Source organism: Schistocerca gregaria, chromosome 4, assembly GCF_023897955.1.
Source record: "Schistocerca gregaria isolate iqSchGreg1 chromosome 4, iqSchGreg1.2, whole genome shotgun sequence".
Classification (NCBI taxonomy): Eukaryota; Metazoa; Arthropoda; class Insecta; order Orthoptera; family Acrididae; genus Schistocerca; species Schistocerca gregaria.
The window spans coordinates 217,713,578-217,733,059 of record NC_064923.1 but is presented as its reverse complement, the minus strand read 5'-3'; the positions used below and the strand labels follow the sequence as shown (position 1 = coordinate 217,733,059).

The window sequence follows — 19,482 nt, the reverse complement described above, 5'->3', positions numbered from 1 at the left end:
GGGCTGCTTACATAACAGGAGAATATTGATGATGAATTGCTTTGTGGCTTTGCAGGAATTTATGGATTGGATATCAAGGAACTCAAACTTATTAGTAACTCTGTCTGTACTGCAAGGAGCAGAACATAGTGTATCTGTAACGAAAAGATTAAAAATATGCTGTTTACTGAATGGCATTGATGAATCAGATAACATAATGTGGGAGAAGTGCCAGAAACAAAAAAGGTAGTAGGTTTGGTGGTGGTAAATAGAACCTAGTAACACTGGAAATAGTGTAGCAGAATATCATAATGAAAAATGGGTTGTATAGATAAAATGCTTGTAAACTATTTCATTGTATTTCTTACTATATATGGACAATCAATAAATGGCATATATTTACAATAGAACTGTAAGCACTTTGTAATTTTGACAAATCAACTTTGTTAGAAACGTCTTGAAGTATTTTCAGAATAGTGTTGTCTTATGTTTGGGTGGATGTAATGTGTGCAAAATGCTCAAAGAGGTAATTAACATTTCCAATTCAGAAATAACATTTCTGAAATACTGTAGACTGTGGATCCAAGAGAACAGAAATCTTTTATGCTGTTATTACTATGTTTTAATTGTTGCATCATACAGGAGTCAGCAAAAATTTATTGTTAATTCTCAGTTGCAGAAAGTGCCTAATTTTTTTTTTTCGTTTCTCACTATCTGTAGGACATGAAGAAAAGTCAAAAACTAAAGTTTGTAGAATGATGGAAGAAACTTGCAGGAAGAATGTCATTTAACTCATTACACTGTTGTAAAAAATTTTTTTTGGAACTCTGAATTATTTCCCAAAATATTTTGTGCATGAGATAAACAAAATCATTGCCCAGTAATGTTTTATGCTACGAACTAAATCACTCGTGTTTGGTCGATTATAACTATTGAATGTGTACCAACGTTATTTTCGTGCCAGTAAATAAAGGAAACCTGTTGTTCAGTGGAAGATGATTGATATTTATGATGTCGAAGGCAATCAAAATGTGAAACTCTGTTGTTGCAAAGAAAGGTTTCGTGGAATCTTTGTGTGGTCACCTGTGAGGTTATCCTGAATATGGAAGGTGGAAGGTCCTTTTGCTCTGAAAAAGGAATTTAAAAAATTTCATAATTCAGAAATTTCATCCTCGCAAGATAGTTCCATGAAATGATGCAAACATTCATGTAGACTGAAAAGTATTAAAATAAAACCATCCAAAAAATTATGTTGTAGGCCAGAATTGATGACAGAGCACCTTGAATATACAGATTGTTTTAAGTGTTTTAAATTGTGAAGAAATTGAGACAATGGAATACTGCGAGAACAATACTTTGCGATAACACACAGATATGACCCAAAAAACCCTCTTCAGTTTGTGACACTTTTGATTGTCAGAAATCAAATACAATAGTTAAAAAAATGGCAACAGTGTGATATGGAAATAAAAAGTTGATATAACTAATTGGAAAATGTAAAACAAAATTAACAGCAAAAGAAGTACCCAGAAGACAGTCAGTTGTCAGTGTAACTTCATATATATCATCTTTGGGTATGTTAATGATATGAGGTTCATTCAAATAAAACCTGGTCAGTGCATCTACCTTTGCCTTACACATAACTGCAGGTATGGTGGCACCATCTCTTTGTTATAGACTGATGCGTGCGCACTGATGTTGCATAGTGCCTGTGTGGTTTCACGCCGAAGAGGTGGTGGTCACAAAAGTTATTGTCCACTACTGAACATGCAGACAAGCAAGCAGGAACAGTGAGGAGTGATTCAAATTATGGCATCGGAGGGAGTTGGAGGCTTTGAAATTGGATGGAGGTTAAGTGTTGTGGAATGGTGAGTCACTGGAAGATGCTCATCCTGGACAGGCTCATCATGTCATCACAATGGAAATGGTTGTGGTTGGACAACTGCAGAATCACTGTGGACGAAATCCATCAGTTACTGGATATTAGTGTGGGCACCGCCCACACCACAGTGCATCAACACTTGAACTTTCAAAAAATCTGTGCGCAGTAGGTTTCCCATCAAATGGTTTCCGAGCAGCGCAATGCACAGGAGAGGCACAGCAGTGTAATTTCTAGTTTTGGCCATGAGATAAGATTTAAGATTATGGCTGGTAGTGGTTGAGGAAACTGACGGGAAAATTGCATGTTAATGACATCCTGTGTCCCCATGTGTTACCTCTCATGTGACAGTATCGTTGTTTCATTTTTTGTAGAATAATGCTTGTTCATACAATGCACATGGCTCTATGAACAATATCTGGAGCAGCTCAAATATATGTGTCCCAGTGACAGTATTCAGGATATCAAGACCTGTTTAAAACAGTTGTGGGCCAGCTTACCTCAGGAGATACAAAATCTTTAACACCCTTCCCAGTTGAATCTGTGCATGCATCCAGTCCAGATGCTGTATGTCATATAAGTTGACTCATACTTAAGTGCTGTAAATTTGACTTAATTTTATAATCACTGAAACATCACATATCCTCTTAACCTTTAAAGTTTCATTTTGTTTCCTTCTCCACTTCTGGGTTCTTTGCTTTGTCACACAATGTATTAGTATGCAAGAAATGGAGCAGAGGTGGAAAGGTTGTTCTTATTACATAGATGGTCTCCTCATATGAAGGTAATCTCATTTCTCAGAAATGGTATTGTGCTTTCCTGTGAACTGTGTAAGCAAAACAGGGTGGGTGATGTGGAGAGGTTTGTCATTTTCCAAGAGACAATAATATAATGGAATACTTGAAGGTTACTCAGTAGGCTGTATATAGAGTTAACTAATCTTTAAATTGGTGTTGTTTGGCAGCTCCATTTGAACAATTAGAAAAGGCCACAACGATAATTTCATTCAACACAGATTTGGTAAGACAACTGGGGATACAGACAAACAGTACAGATAAGGGGAAATAACTTAGAGCTTCTTAGTTTTTCATTGACTTCAGAGCAGTGCAGGATGAGACCAATAAAATTGGAATCAGATTGATGGTATTGTAGAAACTTCAAGAAAAGGCACCTCATAAAGCTTACACAAGGTGTACCGTATTTACTTGAATCTAAGCTGCACTTTTTCTCTTTTTTGTAATCCAAAAAACTGCCTACGGCTTAGAATTGAGTGCAAAGCAAGTGGAAGATCTGAAAAATGTTAGTAGGTGCCGCCACAACTAACTTCTGCCATAGAATATATGTAGCGCTACACAGGCATGCTTTGTAGGCACAAAGATAAATACTGGTGCCAAAACCTTTGCGTCAGTAAATAAATTTAAAAAAATAGGTGGAAGACGAGCTTTTTTCTCTGCCCTGAGTTTCGACCACTGCATTTTCATACATTATCCAATGAAGTAAATACAAATTCCGTATTGTTAGTCTTCGAATGTAGCAGCATTTCTATGTACTACGAAAATCTGACTGGCAAGACTGTTTGGGATGTTTGTCAATATGGCCAACTCTGTTCTGAATTTTTTCATACCTGTTTGAAGAGATTGTTGCTAAAAGAAACTTAGGAATTGTGAATCACATGCAGTATTCTCTTGACCATAAGAATAATATGAATTTAAATTTTTGTCATGTATTATTGTTTCATGTTTGTTTGCTATCTCATTTAAATCCTGTCTGCCTAATAAACTACGAAACTAGAGTGAGACAAGAGCAAATGCGGAAGAATACAGTCAGAAATGAAGCACGGCAATTTCTTAGATTTTTAAATCTAAGATGACTAATTTCTGTGCAGAATGTAATGTACTAAAGAGGTGCCTGCAAAGATTTTCAAACAGAAAAATTTTCACTAAACTCCCACTCAGAACATCTTCTATCATACGCAGTCTATTATTTGGTTCTTGTTGATCATTATCAAAGAAAGCAGCAGTGTAAGTAACAACAAATAGCAGTCTCTTGCCACTGTTTCGCTGATGATTCCTTTCTCTTTTTCTTTAATTGTAAGCGGCGGTAGCGGGCACAAAAGCCATGTGGTGAGCGGCGACAGGCCATAAACACTCATTATCAGAATGTGACAAACAATGCATGACACAGTACAGTAATGCATTTTCAGCTTAGTCACTTAAACACCTATAACAAAGAGAACGTCACTGATCAGATCAAAGAAAAATAAGCAATCAATTCAAACCAGACGAAGCACGTGAAAAAGGAAGGGTACCCGTATAAATATGGGCGGAGTGCCTGACGCATAGCAATGGCTACCTGGTAAAGCTGAACTGCTAACCTTACAACTCAAACCAAACTACTGTAACTGTATCGTCATTCATTTGACGTAAATTGTCTCATATTACAGTGGACCAACTTGGTTTAGATTTGGAGGTGCGGCCTAAAGCATATCTCTCACCTTGAATTTTGAGTCTCAAATTTCAGGTGTGGCTTAGATTCAGGGAAATTTTTTTCTTTAATTTCAAGTCTTATTTTTCAGGTGTTGCTTAGATTCGAGTGCGGCTTAGATTGGAGTAAATACGGTAGTTCTGAAAACGTGCCACTTTCATTTACGACAACAGCAAAACACGTTGCATGCAGTGATGTAGCACAGCAAAGATGTTAACATAAACATTTCACTTCAATACCTCTCCTAAATGTAAGTATTGTTAAATACAATACTTAACACATTCCAATTAATGACTTAGATATTAAAAACCAGGCATATGGTAATGGTTTGGTGAGAATATCTACAGCTTGCTTATTGGCCAGCATATGCTGAATGGTTAACAGGCCTCCTTCAGTTCTTTCATGGGTATAGTACAAGCAATCATCAGTGTGCTTCAACCTCTTGTGAAATTAGATTTTTGGTAAGTTTGGTGGCACTTGCATTATCTACAGGAACACTCTACTGTGGTGAATTTTCTTGATAGAATTTGAATAGCCATACTGCTCCTCTTGTTCTTTCACAGGCAGCCACATATTCAGACTCCGTTGTTAAGTGATATGCATTGTCACTTACTAGCTAAGGTAACCACTGCTCCACAAAATCTTTTATCTGCTAACTGAACATAGTTGCTGATCACTGGCATAATGAGCATCAGTAGATATCTCCATTCTTGGCTAGTGTCACACTTTATATCCAATGACACTGAACGCTTCATATACTTTAGATTCCTTTTTATCAAAGACCAGTGATTGAGGATTTTCTAAAAATTTTGGTACTTAGCTCACTATGAATTATATGAGGCCTTGTGCCAACACCTAAATACCATTAAGTGAGGTAATTTTGGATTATTTTGTGATTGTTTTCACCATAACTTGAATAGGTATTGTTAGACTGAATTGTTTATGGGAGTGGTTGGATATTTGTTACAAATAAAATATCCTAAAAAACAGTCGTATTTGTACCCATATTTGCCTGAGACAGACAAAAACAAAATGTTTGAAATCATCCATGGATTGGGATGACGTACAGGTGTGGTTTTTAAATCTGTCTGAAGTTTTAAAATATGATGGAATTGGACAAAATTTGATTTTTTAAAATTCTTTAATATACTTCCTATTTGATTTTAATGACTTAACACCTTCTAAGGTTGTCTATCATGAATAAGTGATAAGGATAAATATAATGAATTTTATGACATAAAGGTTAATTTTAATAAAATACGGAAAGGACAAATTGCTACTACTCATAAAGAAGACATGAAAGCTGCAGACTGGCATGATTAAGACACTCACATGTAGCTTTTGGGCACTGCTCTCTCTCTCTCTCTCTCTCTCTCTCTCTCTCTCTCTCTCTCTCTCTCTCTCTCTCTCTCTCTCCACACACACACACACACACACACACACACACACACACACACACACAAACTCCAGTGTCTGTTTTTTCTAACAAAATACATTGCATATTTTTAAAGTTCTAAATTGAAATATTAGAAACAGAACAAAGGTATTCTACTAAAAGAGCAAAATGAATTTACTTACTTGACATTCAGAATTAAGTTGCAAACACTTAAAACATTGTCTATAAAGTTACAATGGCCTAAGACTCTAATAGTACATCTTCTTTAAAAATAATTGTACATCTCTTGTCAACTGGTGTAGGAAGTACTCACTAGCAGCACTACCACTTGTTTCCACACTATTTTCTTTTTCCTGGAAGTTATGGCCCTTAATTGATCTCCCTGGAGGAATCTCCAGTTTGAAGCAGTGGGAATTACCTGGCAGTGGCATATTTGGAGGATGAGGAACTTCAAGCAATGAAGTCCATGTCACTGTTGTTTTGCTGGCTCCCCCTCATTGTCAGACAATTGCAATAAGACATGATATGGATGAAATAGGATTAGGCTTGTGGTGCGAAATCCACTTTATTTTCAGTAGAGTTTGCTGAAGTCTTGGTGTCTGCTTCAGCAGAGATGGGAAAGCATCCTTGAAAATGGTCTTGCGAGTGTACTATGTCCTTCAGTTTCCTCATAGTTATGTTGCTTAGTGGAAGATTTTCCAGCGTTGGCTTTATATTGGAGAAATAAATCTTAATTGTCCCTTTGTTTACTTCTGCCTGAGCTCATTTAATATTTTCATTTAAGTGAACGGAGATTTTCTCGATGTTGCTTGAGGAATAAATGCCACCGTTCTTCTCCAGGTAAATTGTTGGCATAATTCTTCTCTTTTTGGTCAGATTTATTGAGGCATCCTTTCTCTAAATCTCTTTAGTGAGTTTAGTGAAAGGAAATACCCAATGTCCAGCCATCAAGATACTTTGCTTGTAAACATTTTTTCTTCTTTCTCATTTAGTGCGTCTAGTGGTTTCCTTACAACTTTTTGGATATAGTTCCTGCTCATTATTTTGTAAGGTCAATCTATGTATGCCATACAAATCGCACGCTTTTCTGTATGATAATTTGCCACACTGAATATCATGAGCAGCTTCATGTAAAAGTTCTGGTTCATAATTACACCATACTTCACCTTTCTACTTTTGTATGTTCTCAGCATTGTCCAAAATAATCCTGCACAGTAGTTTTGTAAAAACCATTACTTTATAACTTCACACAGAAAACTCAACCAATTTGTACAGTACTTGCATCACTTAATTAAAAGCAAGTTCCTAGTCCAGACTGTGTACCAATTAGGTTCCTGTCAGAGTATGCTGATGCAATAGCTCCATACTTAAGGCGTTCTATGAAAAAACCGTACCCAAAGATTGGAACGTTGCACAGGTCACACCAGTTTTCAAGAACGGTAGTAGGAGTAATCCACTAAATTACAGGCCCATATCATTAACATCGATATGCAGCATGATTTTGGAACAAATATTGTGTTCAAACATTATCAATTACCTTGAAGTCTACTGACACAGTCAACACTTATTTAGAAAATATTGTTCTTGTGAAACACAACTAGCTCTTTACTCACATGAAGTGCTGAGTCCTATTGACAGAAGACTTGTGACTCTGTACCACACAAGTGACTTGTAGTGAGATTGGGTGCTTATGAAATATATCAGTTGTGTGACTGGATTTGTGATTTCCTGTCAGAGAAGTTTGTTTGTGATGGAAAGTCATAGAGTAAAACCGAATTGATTTAGCCCATACAAACTTCTGTGAAGTTAGCACACCAAATCAGTTACACCACTAATTCCCTCCTGGCTCAGTTCCATCACCAAATTGCTTAGGCTGCCATTCAAAGAAGCAGATTTTACATCATACTGTGCCAAATGAAGATTATCATTAACAGCAACACACACAATTTCTCATTGTATTGTATCAAGCAACATGTTTATAGTTAATGTCTTCTTGTTGAGAAAATCTGCAGACAACTAGTCTTGCTTTTATAGCAGTCAATTTTACCATGAACTATATACCTAATTCTGTAAAGCCAACAGTTTATAATGGCAGATGTTCCAAAGTCCATATAGCATTGTCTGCTGTTTATTACCACATTGCTTTTCTCCTTTGTTCCGAGCCTACAGATTTAGTAGCCTGTAAGCTCACTTGTTTCAGCCAACATCATTTCAGTAGGATGATCTGGTTTCTTCAGTTGTTGGCTATTTCTCAATACTTGCATTACAACTACATTCTGCAGGTTCCTTAAACACACTACAGTTATCTTCATGATGACTCTTAGACTTTTCATTGCCCATTTTATTCAGGATTAACACCATTTTCCTTCCAGTTTTCTTGGGTTCAAAAACGTCCTTACCCTTATCAGTTTTTCCAAGTCAGTACACACTCAAAAATCACAAGTGCAGTTAGAATAACCAAGAAAGATTCCTAGTTTTCCTTTAGGATCACATTTCTTTCCCTTTTCCTTCCGGATATGAATTAAACTCTTCATCCCAAAAACTTGCAGCTTACTTATGTACAGTAAAACTTCATTATGTTTTTCAGGGGAGTAATGGGTAGGGGGTGTTTTAAATGTGGAAAAACATATAAGAAAGGAAGTGCTATGCTCGCAAATTAACTTGTAAAAAATACCAGTGGAAAATACAATAAATCAAGAGTTAAATTACAGAAAACCTTATATAGTCCTACTAGGTACTTGAAAATTCAGAGAAAGTAAATCTATACACAGAAGAAAATGTAATTTTGTAAAAATTTGTAATTTTGCTTGTTTCACTCTTTGCTGCAGCTATGGTGTTCACTGTACCTGCATAATGGGATAACTGTCATTTTGTTAGAAACATCATAGTGCATCAGGAATGTGTTTTTCTCTAATGTACTCACTGCATCATTAAGTCACTAAGGAATGTCGAGGCCCTTCTGTATTGTCCTCATCAGAAGTATCTTCCTAATCAGTCCCCTGAAAAGTGCATTTTGACCTGTCTGAGATAGTCATGGTTTCTGTAGTGATGAGATTAATCTGGGTATTTTTGCTACTTCAGTTTTTATATTTACACATCTAATGGTGTGTCACACGAGCATTGTATGATAATACAACTTGAAATTATGTATTACTCAAAGGTCAAGTGGCAGGTCACTTGTGCAATTTACAGGAAAGAATTCCACAGTCACATTTCTAAAATAGGAAGTTAAGAGGGTGTGCTGCACACCTGCCTACAAACAGTAAAATCTACACACGTTAGACCAATTTTTTTTGCAGCGATGCCTTGAAGTCGGCTTTCACACTTTTAATTTATGGTTTCTGCTTATTAGCACATTTTTTGGGTAATGTGGCAATGTTATCAAAACAATGTGGATTGTCAAGTTCCCCAGTCATAAGTGGGAGGGAGCTTTTCACTACCTTAACTCTTAGTGCACAACAGAACTGTTACGCATTGTTTACCTTTTCCTCTATAGTAGTTCTTTCCTTAAAATGCATTGTAACTAAAACAGGTTTGTCTCATTCATGTTGAAATTGTTTTTGGGATGTCAGTTCTATCAGGTAGGTTTTTTCCCAATCTTGCACTATCTTGTGATCAACACTATTGCTTTCGCCACTCACATTCTGACTTCTGAGGCCATGTCTGATCTAAAATTTATGAAGCGTTGAAACTTACTGCAACATGTTTTACCACCAATTCAGTTGCTTTCTTACAAAGCATTGGGCTGCTAATAGGAATGCCTTCTGCTCTGTCACCTGAACAGCTGCAACAAACAGTGTACACCTTCTTTCCTGCTGCGAATGCATGTCCGGCTACTAGCAGAAATTTCAAACACATCTGCTATCTTAAATATTCTTTGCCATTGCTGTGATAGAATTTAAGGTAGACATAACAATTCCTAATTCCTTGGCGATATCCACTCATTTCCTATTCCTATTTTCCTTCACTACACTAATTGGTAGTTTTTCAGTGATTGTAATGCTTTTCTTCTTCCATTAACTCATGTTACCAGTTCTCTAAATAATCACATATAGAAGTTACAGCACTGCTGCCCATACAGTAGGCCGGAATTAAATAGTTGCCTTTAATACGTGCATTACTTCAGTGAATGCAGTTAAGCTAATGAGCTGTTGATGTGCTTTGAGATTCCCAAGTGACATGCAACAACTCTTGACCAGATGAGGCCTTCTGGTTTGTCAGAAATTGTGTAACTTTGGGGAAAAAATGGCTGCTACATCTAGCACCAAGATTTCCTTCAGCTATCTCCACTTTTAACTGTAAGTTTCAAACTCCATACTTTGTATACTGTACTTTTTAACATTTGGTTTTTGTGATGACTAATGTTGCAGTTTATACTGTTGTACTGTATCTGTCAAGCTATAAAACACAGAAGTCTGTCACATTAAAAATTAATCATTACTTGGCTGAGAGTGCTTGCAACAATGTGATTTTTGTAGTTGCCAACACAACAGAGGCAACTACTATTACACTTCTCATACTACACCCATTCCATCTGCAGTGCCATATTCACCCCTCAAGCTGGGAGCCAGAGTACATACTCGCACGCTGCGAATGTTTGTGGCGGCATCCCGACCACGTACTTGCCAGTTGCAGTCTCGGAGGTGAAACTGTATTGCTGTATCATCTGTTAACAACAGCCGGTGCTACTTCGCCAGCTAACTACAGACATATCTGTGCTGCTCTGCTTCAAATATTTTTGTTGTGAAGTGAGGCAGTCGGGAGAAATAACGTGTTGTATCTTACAGTCCGAGTGGCACTCTTGAACGCATAACGATGCAGCCAAACACTCCGCACAGTCTTGCTTCAGAGCAAATTCTCGCAATTCTCAATGAACAGACAAATGGTTTAGACTAGTCTGTTCCACCCGAGCTCCATGGAGCCGGAGCACTCACTGCGGCAGCTCGAAGCCGGTGTGGAGGGGGAAAGAGTACTCACTGCCCCCTGGCCGCATGCATCCGCAACTGACGCAATAATCAGTGTTCATTGACAGCTATGACTAGCCTCGGGAGCCCTGTACCTCTATTGGAGCATACCTTTCTTTTCACTGAGAGGGATGGTCGTCCGCAGTTTCTTGTATGTCATAAAGTATTTAATTCTGCGAATAGGTACAATATACGACATTATACACGTCTTCACTCAGCGCACTACGATCAAGTAGAAGGCATTGCACGCAGAGAACTGGTAGCCAGGCTTAAGAACGACATACCAGGAGACTTAAAGTTTAAAAAGCGTTTCGTAATACGGAGGGTATCGAAACATGCAACATAATTCGTGTTCTGTAATGCGTTTATGCGTGAACGAGAGCGGAGAAAACACTACTGAATCTGCAATTTGAGCAAGCTACAGGGTCGGTCACATCATTGCGACAAGTGGCAAGCCATTTTCGGTGGGACCACTCGTAAAATCGTGAATGGTAGCAGTTGTAGAATGTTTGTTTCCAAGTGAGATGCAGGCAATTGAAGGGGTTTGCTTGTCAAAGCAAACAATGGCTCGTCGAATCCTGGACATGGCAGTGGATTTAGAGACACAGCTCACGAAAAAGGCACAGAGCTTTGTTGCATATTCACTAGCGCTTGACCAAAGCACTGCACATGCTGAGCTTGCAGTCTTTATTTCCTGAACATCGTATTTCCTGGTGTAGCGTGTCACTACATCTTAGCAGCTAAAGTATGAGGTTGTCGATCTTGTAAGACGCAGCTGGCACATCAAAAAGCTTGTCTTGCTGCCTGCCTCAGCCAGCTGTGCCACGTGCCGGCACACTTGAATGGTCACAGAGAGCAACACGGCTCCCTGGAGCAGGGAGCGCTCCGCGGCTCACAAGGGAGCCGACGAGCTGGAACAGCCTATTTTAGACAGTACAAATGACAGCAGAAGTGATCTAGATGTTGACGATGAAAGTGATTTTGACTGTTTGGAAGAAACGCCTGAAAGAAGTGAAGAAGAAACGGAGGACAGTGATGATGACATCAAACAAGGTGCACCAGTGAAATGTGCACGGAATGAAGAAGACTGGAAATGGCAAGAAGTTGACAGCTGTTGTCTCTCTGTAAACACATTCATTGGTAAATGTGGACCTGTGACACAGGTAAATTCTGTAGCTGAAACGTTCAAGATGTATTTCGGTGAAACCAAAGTAGAAACAATCGTGTGTGAAACTGTTATGCTGCAGATTATATACAAAAACAGACGGTTATAAAATCTCGTTGTAGGCTATGTAACTGGGTAGATACTGACAAATATGAGCTTTTTGCTTTTCGCACTGCAGATGTTGTTGGGAATTATTCAGAAGCCATCCACAAAGCCGTATTTCACCAAGCATCTGCTTTTGAACATGCTGATTTTTTTACCAGAGAATGCAACAAGACAGGTTTGAGCTACTTTGCAGATTCCTTCACTTTGTAAACAATGGAGAACTGAATACATTTGAAGGGAATAAGAGATTGTTCAAGTTGGGTTCTGTCATTCAACATTTGAATGATAGCTTTAGAAATACATACATCATGGGAGAAAACATTTTTTGATCTACCTCTAAAATCAGTAAAGTTTGGCATAAAGTCCTATGAGATCTGCGAATCTTCCACAGGTTATTTATGGCAATTTATTATTTATGCAGGAAGTTCCACAGAAATAGAAACGAAATTTCTTTCTGCAGATTCTCTGAAAACCGGTCACTGTAGTGAAGCTTGTCGAGCCTCTTTTCAATTTCGGCCATATGCTCTGGATGGGCAGTTATTATAACAGTGTCCTTTTGTGCCACTTTCTGAAGGAAAGAGGTTGTAGCTGGCACACTTCGACTGAATAGGAAGAATGTACCTGATGCATTGAGACATGTAAAACTGAAGAAAGGTGAACTCGTAGCATATCATTCACACGGTGTAATGGTACTGAACTGGATGGGTAAAAAAAGCAGGTTGCCTTTATTTCTGTGTTTCATAATGATGCAGTTGTTATGGCAACCAAAAGGGGCAATGAGGTACCAAAGCCTCAGTGCATAAAAGAGTAAAATAGTTTTATGGGCGGTGTAGATTTGAAGGATCATAAACTACAACCTTTCCTCGTGGAAAGGAAGAAAGGTGAAAGTGGTATATGAAAATGTTTGGAACGCTGATGAATGTTGCAGTGCACAATGCTTTTATTGTTTACAATGCTAGCGAAAAAACAACGGAAGAAACGCATCTAAATTGAAGGCCTCTGCTCATAACACAATTGCTGGAAATTCACGGGAAGAATGTAACTTCACCTTGATGTGGGCGACCTTCAAAAATTCCTGTGCCTGAATGGCTCACAGCAAGGCATTTTATTGAGAAGATCCCTCCCACAGAGAAGAGGAGTAAGCCTCCAAAGAGATTTGCAGTCTGCTGCAAGAAGATAGGGAAACATAAGGAAACATTGTTCTGGTGCAAGGACTGTGGTGTAGGACTTTTCGAAGATTTTTCAAAATATACCACACTCAAAATTCATTTTCAGTGACAATGTATGTTTTAATCATAATAAATATGTATTAATACCAATTCCTGAAATTTTGGTAACATTTGAACAAATAATTCCCATCCTAGAGCAATTTCACTGATAGGCTGCATTCTGGGGCCAGGCATCCATATAAACTACCGCCAGTAGGCTAGGTGTGTGCCCGGAAACTACTGGCTTGAAGGGTTAATAGGCAGAGCTTACCGATCCCAATCCCCTTGCCTGCAAACCAACCTCTGAAACCATACATCATAAATTGTGCACTCTGTAGATATTGTGCTGTGATCAGGAGGGGGAGTGAGAAACATAAAAATGTTCTACTGTAGCTGTATCATCTTTGCAGTGGATACTGTTAGTGTGTTGTGCCATTCACAGATCTTGTACTAGTGTGCAATACCTGGCATTGGCAGCCAGAAACAGTGGTGCCTGTCTGTGACTTGACATCTCCACTATATGATGAGTAGCACTGTCCTTTCGTAATATTGTCATAATTCCTTACAAGCTTTGTTTATAGCACCCCTGCCCACATAAACTTGGACAAAGCTGAGCAAGCAACATGGTTTGAGCTAATTTCACAACAGTTCAGTCTTCGCAGAACACGTGCTGAGCATGAACAGTTGTATGCAATTGAATTTGGTAAAATCTTTCACTTCAGTATTTTCAAATTCCCATTCACCGTCACATTAAAATTCTATTGATGGTAGAGCACAAAAGTTCTTCGCAACCCTCAGCATTTCTGCCATTGTCTAGGCAGTGTCAGACTTCTGCCTGAGTAAATACACAATGCATTGTCTTGAATAATTACAGGTAAAGCACAGAAAATATTCAGTGATTTACATTACTTATGTACACATAGGTCAGCATGACTCACTTCTCCAGGTTGTATATATTGTTGCTGTTGTGACTGAAAACTGTTCTGATGCTGCTGCCCATAAGACATGCCTCACAAAATTCACCAAAGTCTTCAACTTCAACACTACATTACTCCAGGGATTGTTGAAGTATTCTGCCAAATTTGCTGATTCCTTTTACCCAAAATTTACCTCAGAACTGAAAGGATGAATTGGTTTTGCCATCATCTCTCTCTTCTATCAGTTATCACCTTTTACAATGTCATTGTTTTGGAACTCAATTTTCTTTCGATGAATAAAGATCTAATTCCTTGTCATAACAGAGGATACAGAAAACATTTTCTGCCCTTCTGGAGTATACTAAAAATCATCTATATGGTGTAACTTCCACCGTCCAACAAAAGCTTCAAAATAGTCCCACTGCATAGTGTATTTATAGGCAAATTATTGCCCATAAATATCTGCATTGGTTTTGCAGACTTCTGCACACTGTTAGATTTTCTTAGTTGTGGGATTTGTTGCTCTGTAGTCAGCAATCAGTCTTTGTACATTCCTGCACTCATTACTTCACTGATGAAAGCCTGGTCAAACAGTTCACTTTGATATTGGTAGCAGACACTTTAACATTTTTTTTACATATTTAATATAGTCAAATCTGCCACAAACAAAATGTTAAAACTTCTTTTATCATCTTTTCATAGTTATTTGAGGAAGTAACATTCCTGCCTGTGGTGCCACCTGCATTTTTCATTGTTATACATTTGCTTTGATAGTGAACAGTACAAATAACTCATCCATTAAATGTTCTAATGTCTGTTTATCTTCAGATCTTGTCCACAATGACTGTCATAGACTTTCGTAACTATCGGTGTGTCAAATAGATGCACAAGTAATGATGATTTATCAGGTTTCACGTAGAGTTGCTGTATGTGAAGAACCATGATCTAAAAACGAGCTAGATGTGGCACAGTATAATTGTCTGAAGTCAATTTAAAATTGAAAAACTCTGAAGAGAATATGCATCTGGCTTTGTTTTTGTTTGAACAATGCATGTAGCTTGTCCCACCTACCTCCCACAATCACATGCAACCATTGCTTCAACAATGATCTGACACTCTGCACGATCAGCTGTCCCCTAAGTTTTTAGATAGTATTAGTTGTAGTGTTCCACATCCCTGTTAGTACCTTCAAGTTAATGATATATGTCGTCAGACTGTAAAAAAATAGACAAAATTTTAACTTCATTTCCATTTTGGTAATTGAAATTCTTATGTCCACATTTTAGCATTGCAGTAGCTTACAGTTTCAAATTGTGTTCTACAGTTTTTATTATGTTCTAAATACAACTGAACACTCTATGCTGCACGAGTGCTTAGTGTGTAGGGTTCATCAACTTTTGCCCATGTACTGCTGCACTGGAGTCCGTTAAGAGCACTCACAATAGTGTTACTGTACACAAGTTTTGATTATGAAATTCCTATTTGGATTATGCTAATACAGTGTTTGGCCATTTGTTGCAGTTCTATAGTCCCCAGCTGTGACATTTAACTTTGCCGTTAAATGGTATTGTACCTTACATTCTGCGTATGTTGTTGCATGTTTTTCTAGGTTTTTACCATAGTGCTTCCTGACCTCTGTGAGGATGGATATCACTCAATAAATTTAACTGTAGAGACTTTTTGAAAATTCTGGAAAAAGTTTCAATCAAGTGATTGAATAGGCTTGTCAGAAAGAAATAATTATGAAAGAACAACAAAGGAAATGTAGGCAACTAAAACTGTTAAATTCCTAAATGTATTTCTGTTAAGAAATAACTTGTTAAGCAACAAAAAAAAACTATTTCAGTGAAAGATAGAAAACTGTTAAAATATTGCTTAAGCAAGCAGCAGAAATTGTTGCTCTATGCAGGCAACAAAACGGGACTTAGAATATTGTGGTCTAGTGTGGATGCCTGTTAGAGGTCCTGTGTTATGAAAAGAAATGGCATCTAGATCATAACTCCTGGTTGCTGTCATGGTGGGTGCCAGCCATGTTGGTATTCACCTCTTTTGGGGCATGTTCAGAGACATCCTCACTGGCAATAGGTCTGTTTGTAGCAGGGCTCATTGCTGAAGATAATTATACTCCTGTCAATGAGATTATAGGCTGAAGATGTATCTGGAGGTGGCACAGACAATAATGGATACCAGCCTGTCCCCTGCTATATGGCCCGGCAGCCAGGAGTGATTGTCTGGGTGTTATTTCTTTGAACAGCAGGACCTATTTGGTTGTTATCTGTGGTCCCAAACAGCACGATGGCATGTCAATGTTTGCCCTTTGTGTCAAGCCATCCTGGGCTTAAAAAATGACCACCTGCACATGACGAAAGATTCTACTGATTGTCTTCGTGCTTGCTAAACCCTACCTTGGCCAGCAGGGCTGCCTGATCTCTCTCCATTTGAGAGCATTTGGTGCATTAAGGTCTAGTCCTTCCAGTCAGCTCAGGATTCTTATGATCTAACGTGTCAGTTGGACAGAATTTGGCATGATATCTGTTAGGACATCCAGTAACTCTGTCAATGCCAATTCGAATAGCTGCATGCATAATGGTCACACACATTGACTTGATCAATTTGTGAAACTCTCTCTCTCTCTCTCTCTCTCTCTCTCTCTCTCTCTCTCTCTCTCTCTCTCTCTCTCTGAAAAATTACCAATTTTTTTCAGAAATTTTAGTCTTTTGCCTGTTCGTATAAGTAACATCTACAAATTTGCTCCATTTTTGTAACTGCTTTGTGGTGTGACCTCCACTACCCCGAATGCGTTTGCCTGGATGCAGCAAATATATAATAAAAGATGAATATTGCTTAGCAGATCTTAAGTTTCTTCACCTGTCTCCACTTGTTCAGATGCATATCCAGTAATAAATGAGGTTAGTAAAATGGTAACAATATAAATCATGATCACCGGTAGCAGTGCGAATCGCCTTCACCGGTAGCAGTGCGAATCGCCTTCACCGGTAGCAGTGGGGGTCGCGGGTCGCGGTCAAATGAGTTTCGTTAAAGAGAGGGAATTCATATGAATTATAACTGAGTCATTCAAAATATGCAGATTGAGAACAGACAGAATGAACACTGGAAAGAGATATAACACCACTTCAGGAACTTCCTCTTTTGAGACTAGAATTGAGGCAAAGTAAGAAACAAGGCTGTGTAATGTTTTGGGTTTGTTACTTTTAGCCAGGAAGATGTTGAAGATTCATAAGACACACCTGAAGCTTTGAGTGGTGATGTAATGTTTTCTACGCAATTATCAAAAAAGAAAGCGTGCATGGTATTCAAAAAATAACTTCAAAGATCTGTAGTATCAGTAAAGAACCTTGTCAGTTTACACCTGTTGCGGAACAGAAAGAGAAATCTTTGACCTCTAAATTACATTAACATCACAAAATTTAACGAATCCAATGAATCCACCGTCTGTTATTGTATGCGTATTTCATTTACTCAAACCACATGCACAATATTGATTGTAATGAGTAAATTGCTTTCTGATAAAGCAGTTGAGAACTGAAAATGATTATTTTTGAGTTTCGCTAGTAGATGATTAAAAATCACAACTCATTGTCTCGCGAAAGTATTGTTGGTAGTAATGCATTTGATCCCATTTTATTTAATCTGTAAATGAGTGAGAATACTATAATATTAGTGACCTACTTAAACACCTAGGATTTTTCTTATTAGTACTCTTTACAGAAACTGAGCAGTTCTTAATGAATATTTTGATGAAATGTGACAATTACCAGGTGTAATAAATGGATTGTTAGCAAATGAGAGTATCTGTGTTTTGTTTGTTCCAGTTATCTTAAGACATTTAATCTCTTATTTATTGAAAAATTTTCTTATAGTGCTGCACTGCAGTTCGAAGCTGCTTGGGCACTAACAAATATTGCCAGTGGAACATCAGTGCAGACACAGGCTGTGGTTGCTGCTGGAGCTGTCCCACTGTTTTTACAGTTATTGCTATCTCCTCATCAGAATGTTTGCGAGCAAGCAGTGTGGGCTTTGGGTAAGTATAAAAACAACAGAGTTGAAAGTGATTAGTGGAAGTACTTTGCCAGGAAGGAGATTGTTTTTGTGTTAATTTTGGAAGTTCTGTTGTCTAAACAGTAAAATTATGCTGTATTGTGGTGTTGTAAGAAGCATGGAGATTGTTAGATGTACATAAATCATTCAAGAATGTCTTTCTGAAACAGTACTCCCACTTACAGTATGTAGATAATCTATAAAAGAGCAGTGATGATGGAGACAGAATACAGTGGCAGAAAGCTGTAGATTCCCTTATTAAATGCAAGGGCTGGTCAAAAAATATTTTACTTTCATTTATAGTATCAACCTTTATTTAGATCAAATCGTTTGATATTAGTCACCTTCTAAGTAGTCACCTTCAGCTTCTATACACCTTTCCCAATGCTGTTGCCACTGCCAAAAGCATTGCTGGAAGACATCTTTTAGTGTGGTGTGCAGCTGCTCCATCAGATTCTGTGTAATATATACCCTGTTGTGAAATCTGGTCGCTTTGAGTCTTTTATTTTCAGGAAAAGTCAGAAATCATCTTTTACTGAATCAGGGTAATAGGCAGGCTGACACATCACAACTGTGTTGTGCTTGGCCCAAAAATTGTGAATTAAGAGTGGGTGCATTATGGTGAAGGGCCCATTGCACACAAGTCTGGCCATGTCTCACTGCTTCATGAAAGTGATTCAGAACACTCTTGGTAGTGCTCCTTATTGATGTTAGTACCATATGGGCGATGGTGGACCATGCCATAGGAATTAAAAAAGGTGGACAGCATGATTGTCACAGTGTTGTGCACCTGACCCTCTTTTTTAGGACATGGGATGAGAGATGCTTCCATTGCGACTTTTTCTGGGTCGCACCCATACACCCAAGACTCTTCACCAGTGATCATTATGTTAAGAGTACTGGGATTATTGTTCACAAAATCCAGCGTGACGTACGCAATTTTTGAATGAAGTTACTTTGAAGTTACTTCTGTCCAGCTGTTAGCAACTGTAGCACAATTTTGCTGAGGTCCTACTGCAGTCAAAATGTTCCATTAAAATGCAATGAATAGACCCAGTACAAATTTTAACCTCGTCTTAAAGTTCTCTGATCAGTCCTTATGTGATGAATGACATGCTCATTTGTGAGTGTTGAGGGACTACCTTAACTGCTTCTCTTTGCTGATGAGTGGTAATCTTTGAAGAGGTTGTACTACATCTTTATTTTTGCAGTATCCATTGCTTTATCCTCAAACACTTGTTGATGTATCATTTAAACACGAGAATTATCAAGCTTTATACATCGGGTAAAAATAGTGAGAAAGACAAGTTAGAAGCTCAAAGGGGA

General features: G+C 38.1%; 1 protein-coding gene across 1 annotated transcript in view; it reads left to right on the top strand.

Annotated features, from left to right (window-relative positions):
- Nucleotides 1-19,482, top strand: part of LOC126267094 (importin subunit alpha-3) — a 74,010-nt gene that overhangs the window by 17,962 nt on the left and 36,566 nt on the right. Inside the window, exon 4 of the mRNA XM_049971965.1 lies at nucleotides 17,979-18,139. Within this exon, the coding sequence (XP_049827922.1) occupies nucleotides 17,979-18,139 (161 nt within the window). The remainder of the gene's footprint in view (nucleotides 1-17,978; nucleotides 18,140-19,482) is intronic.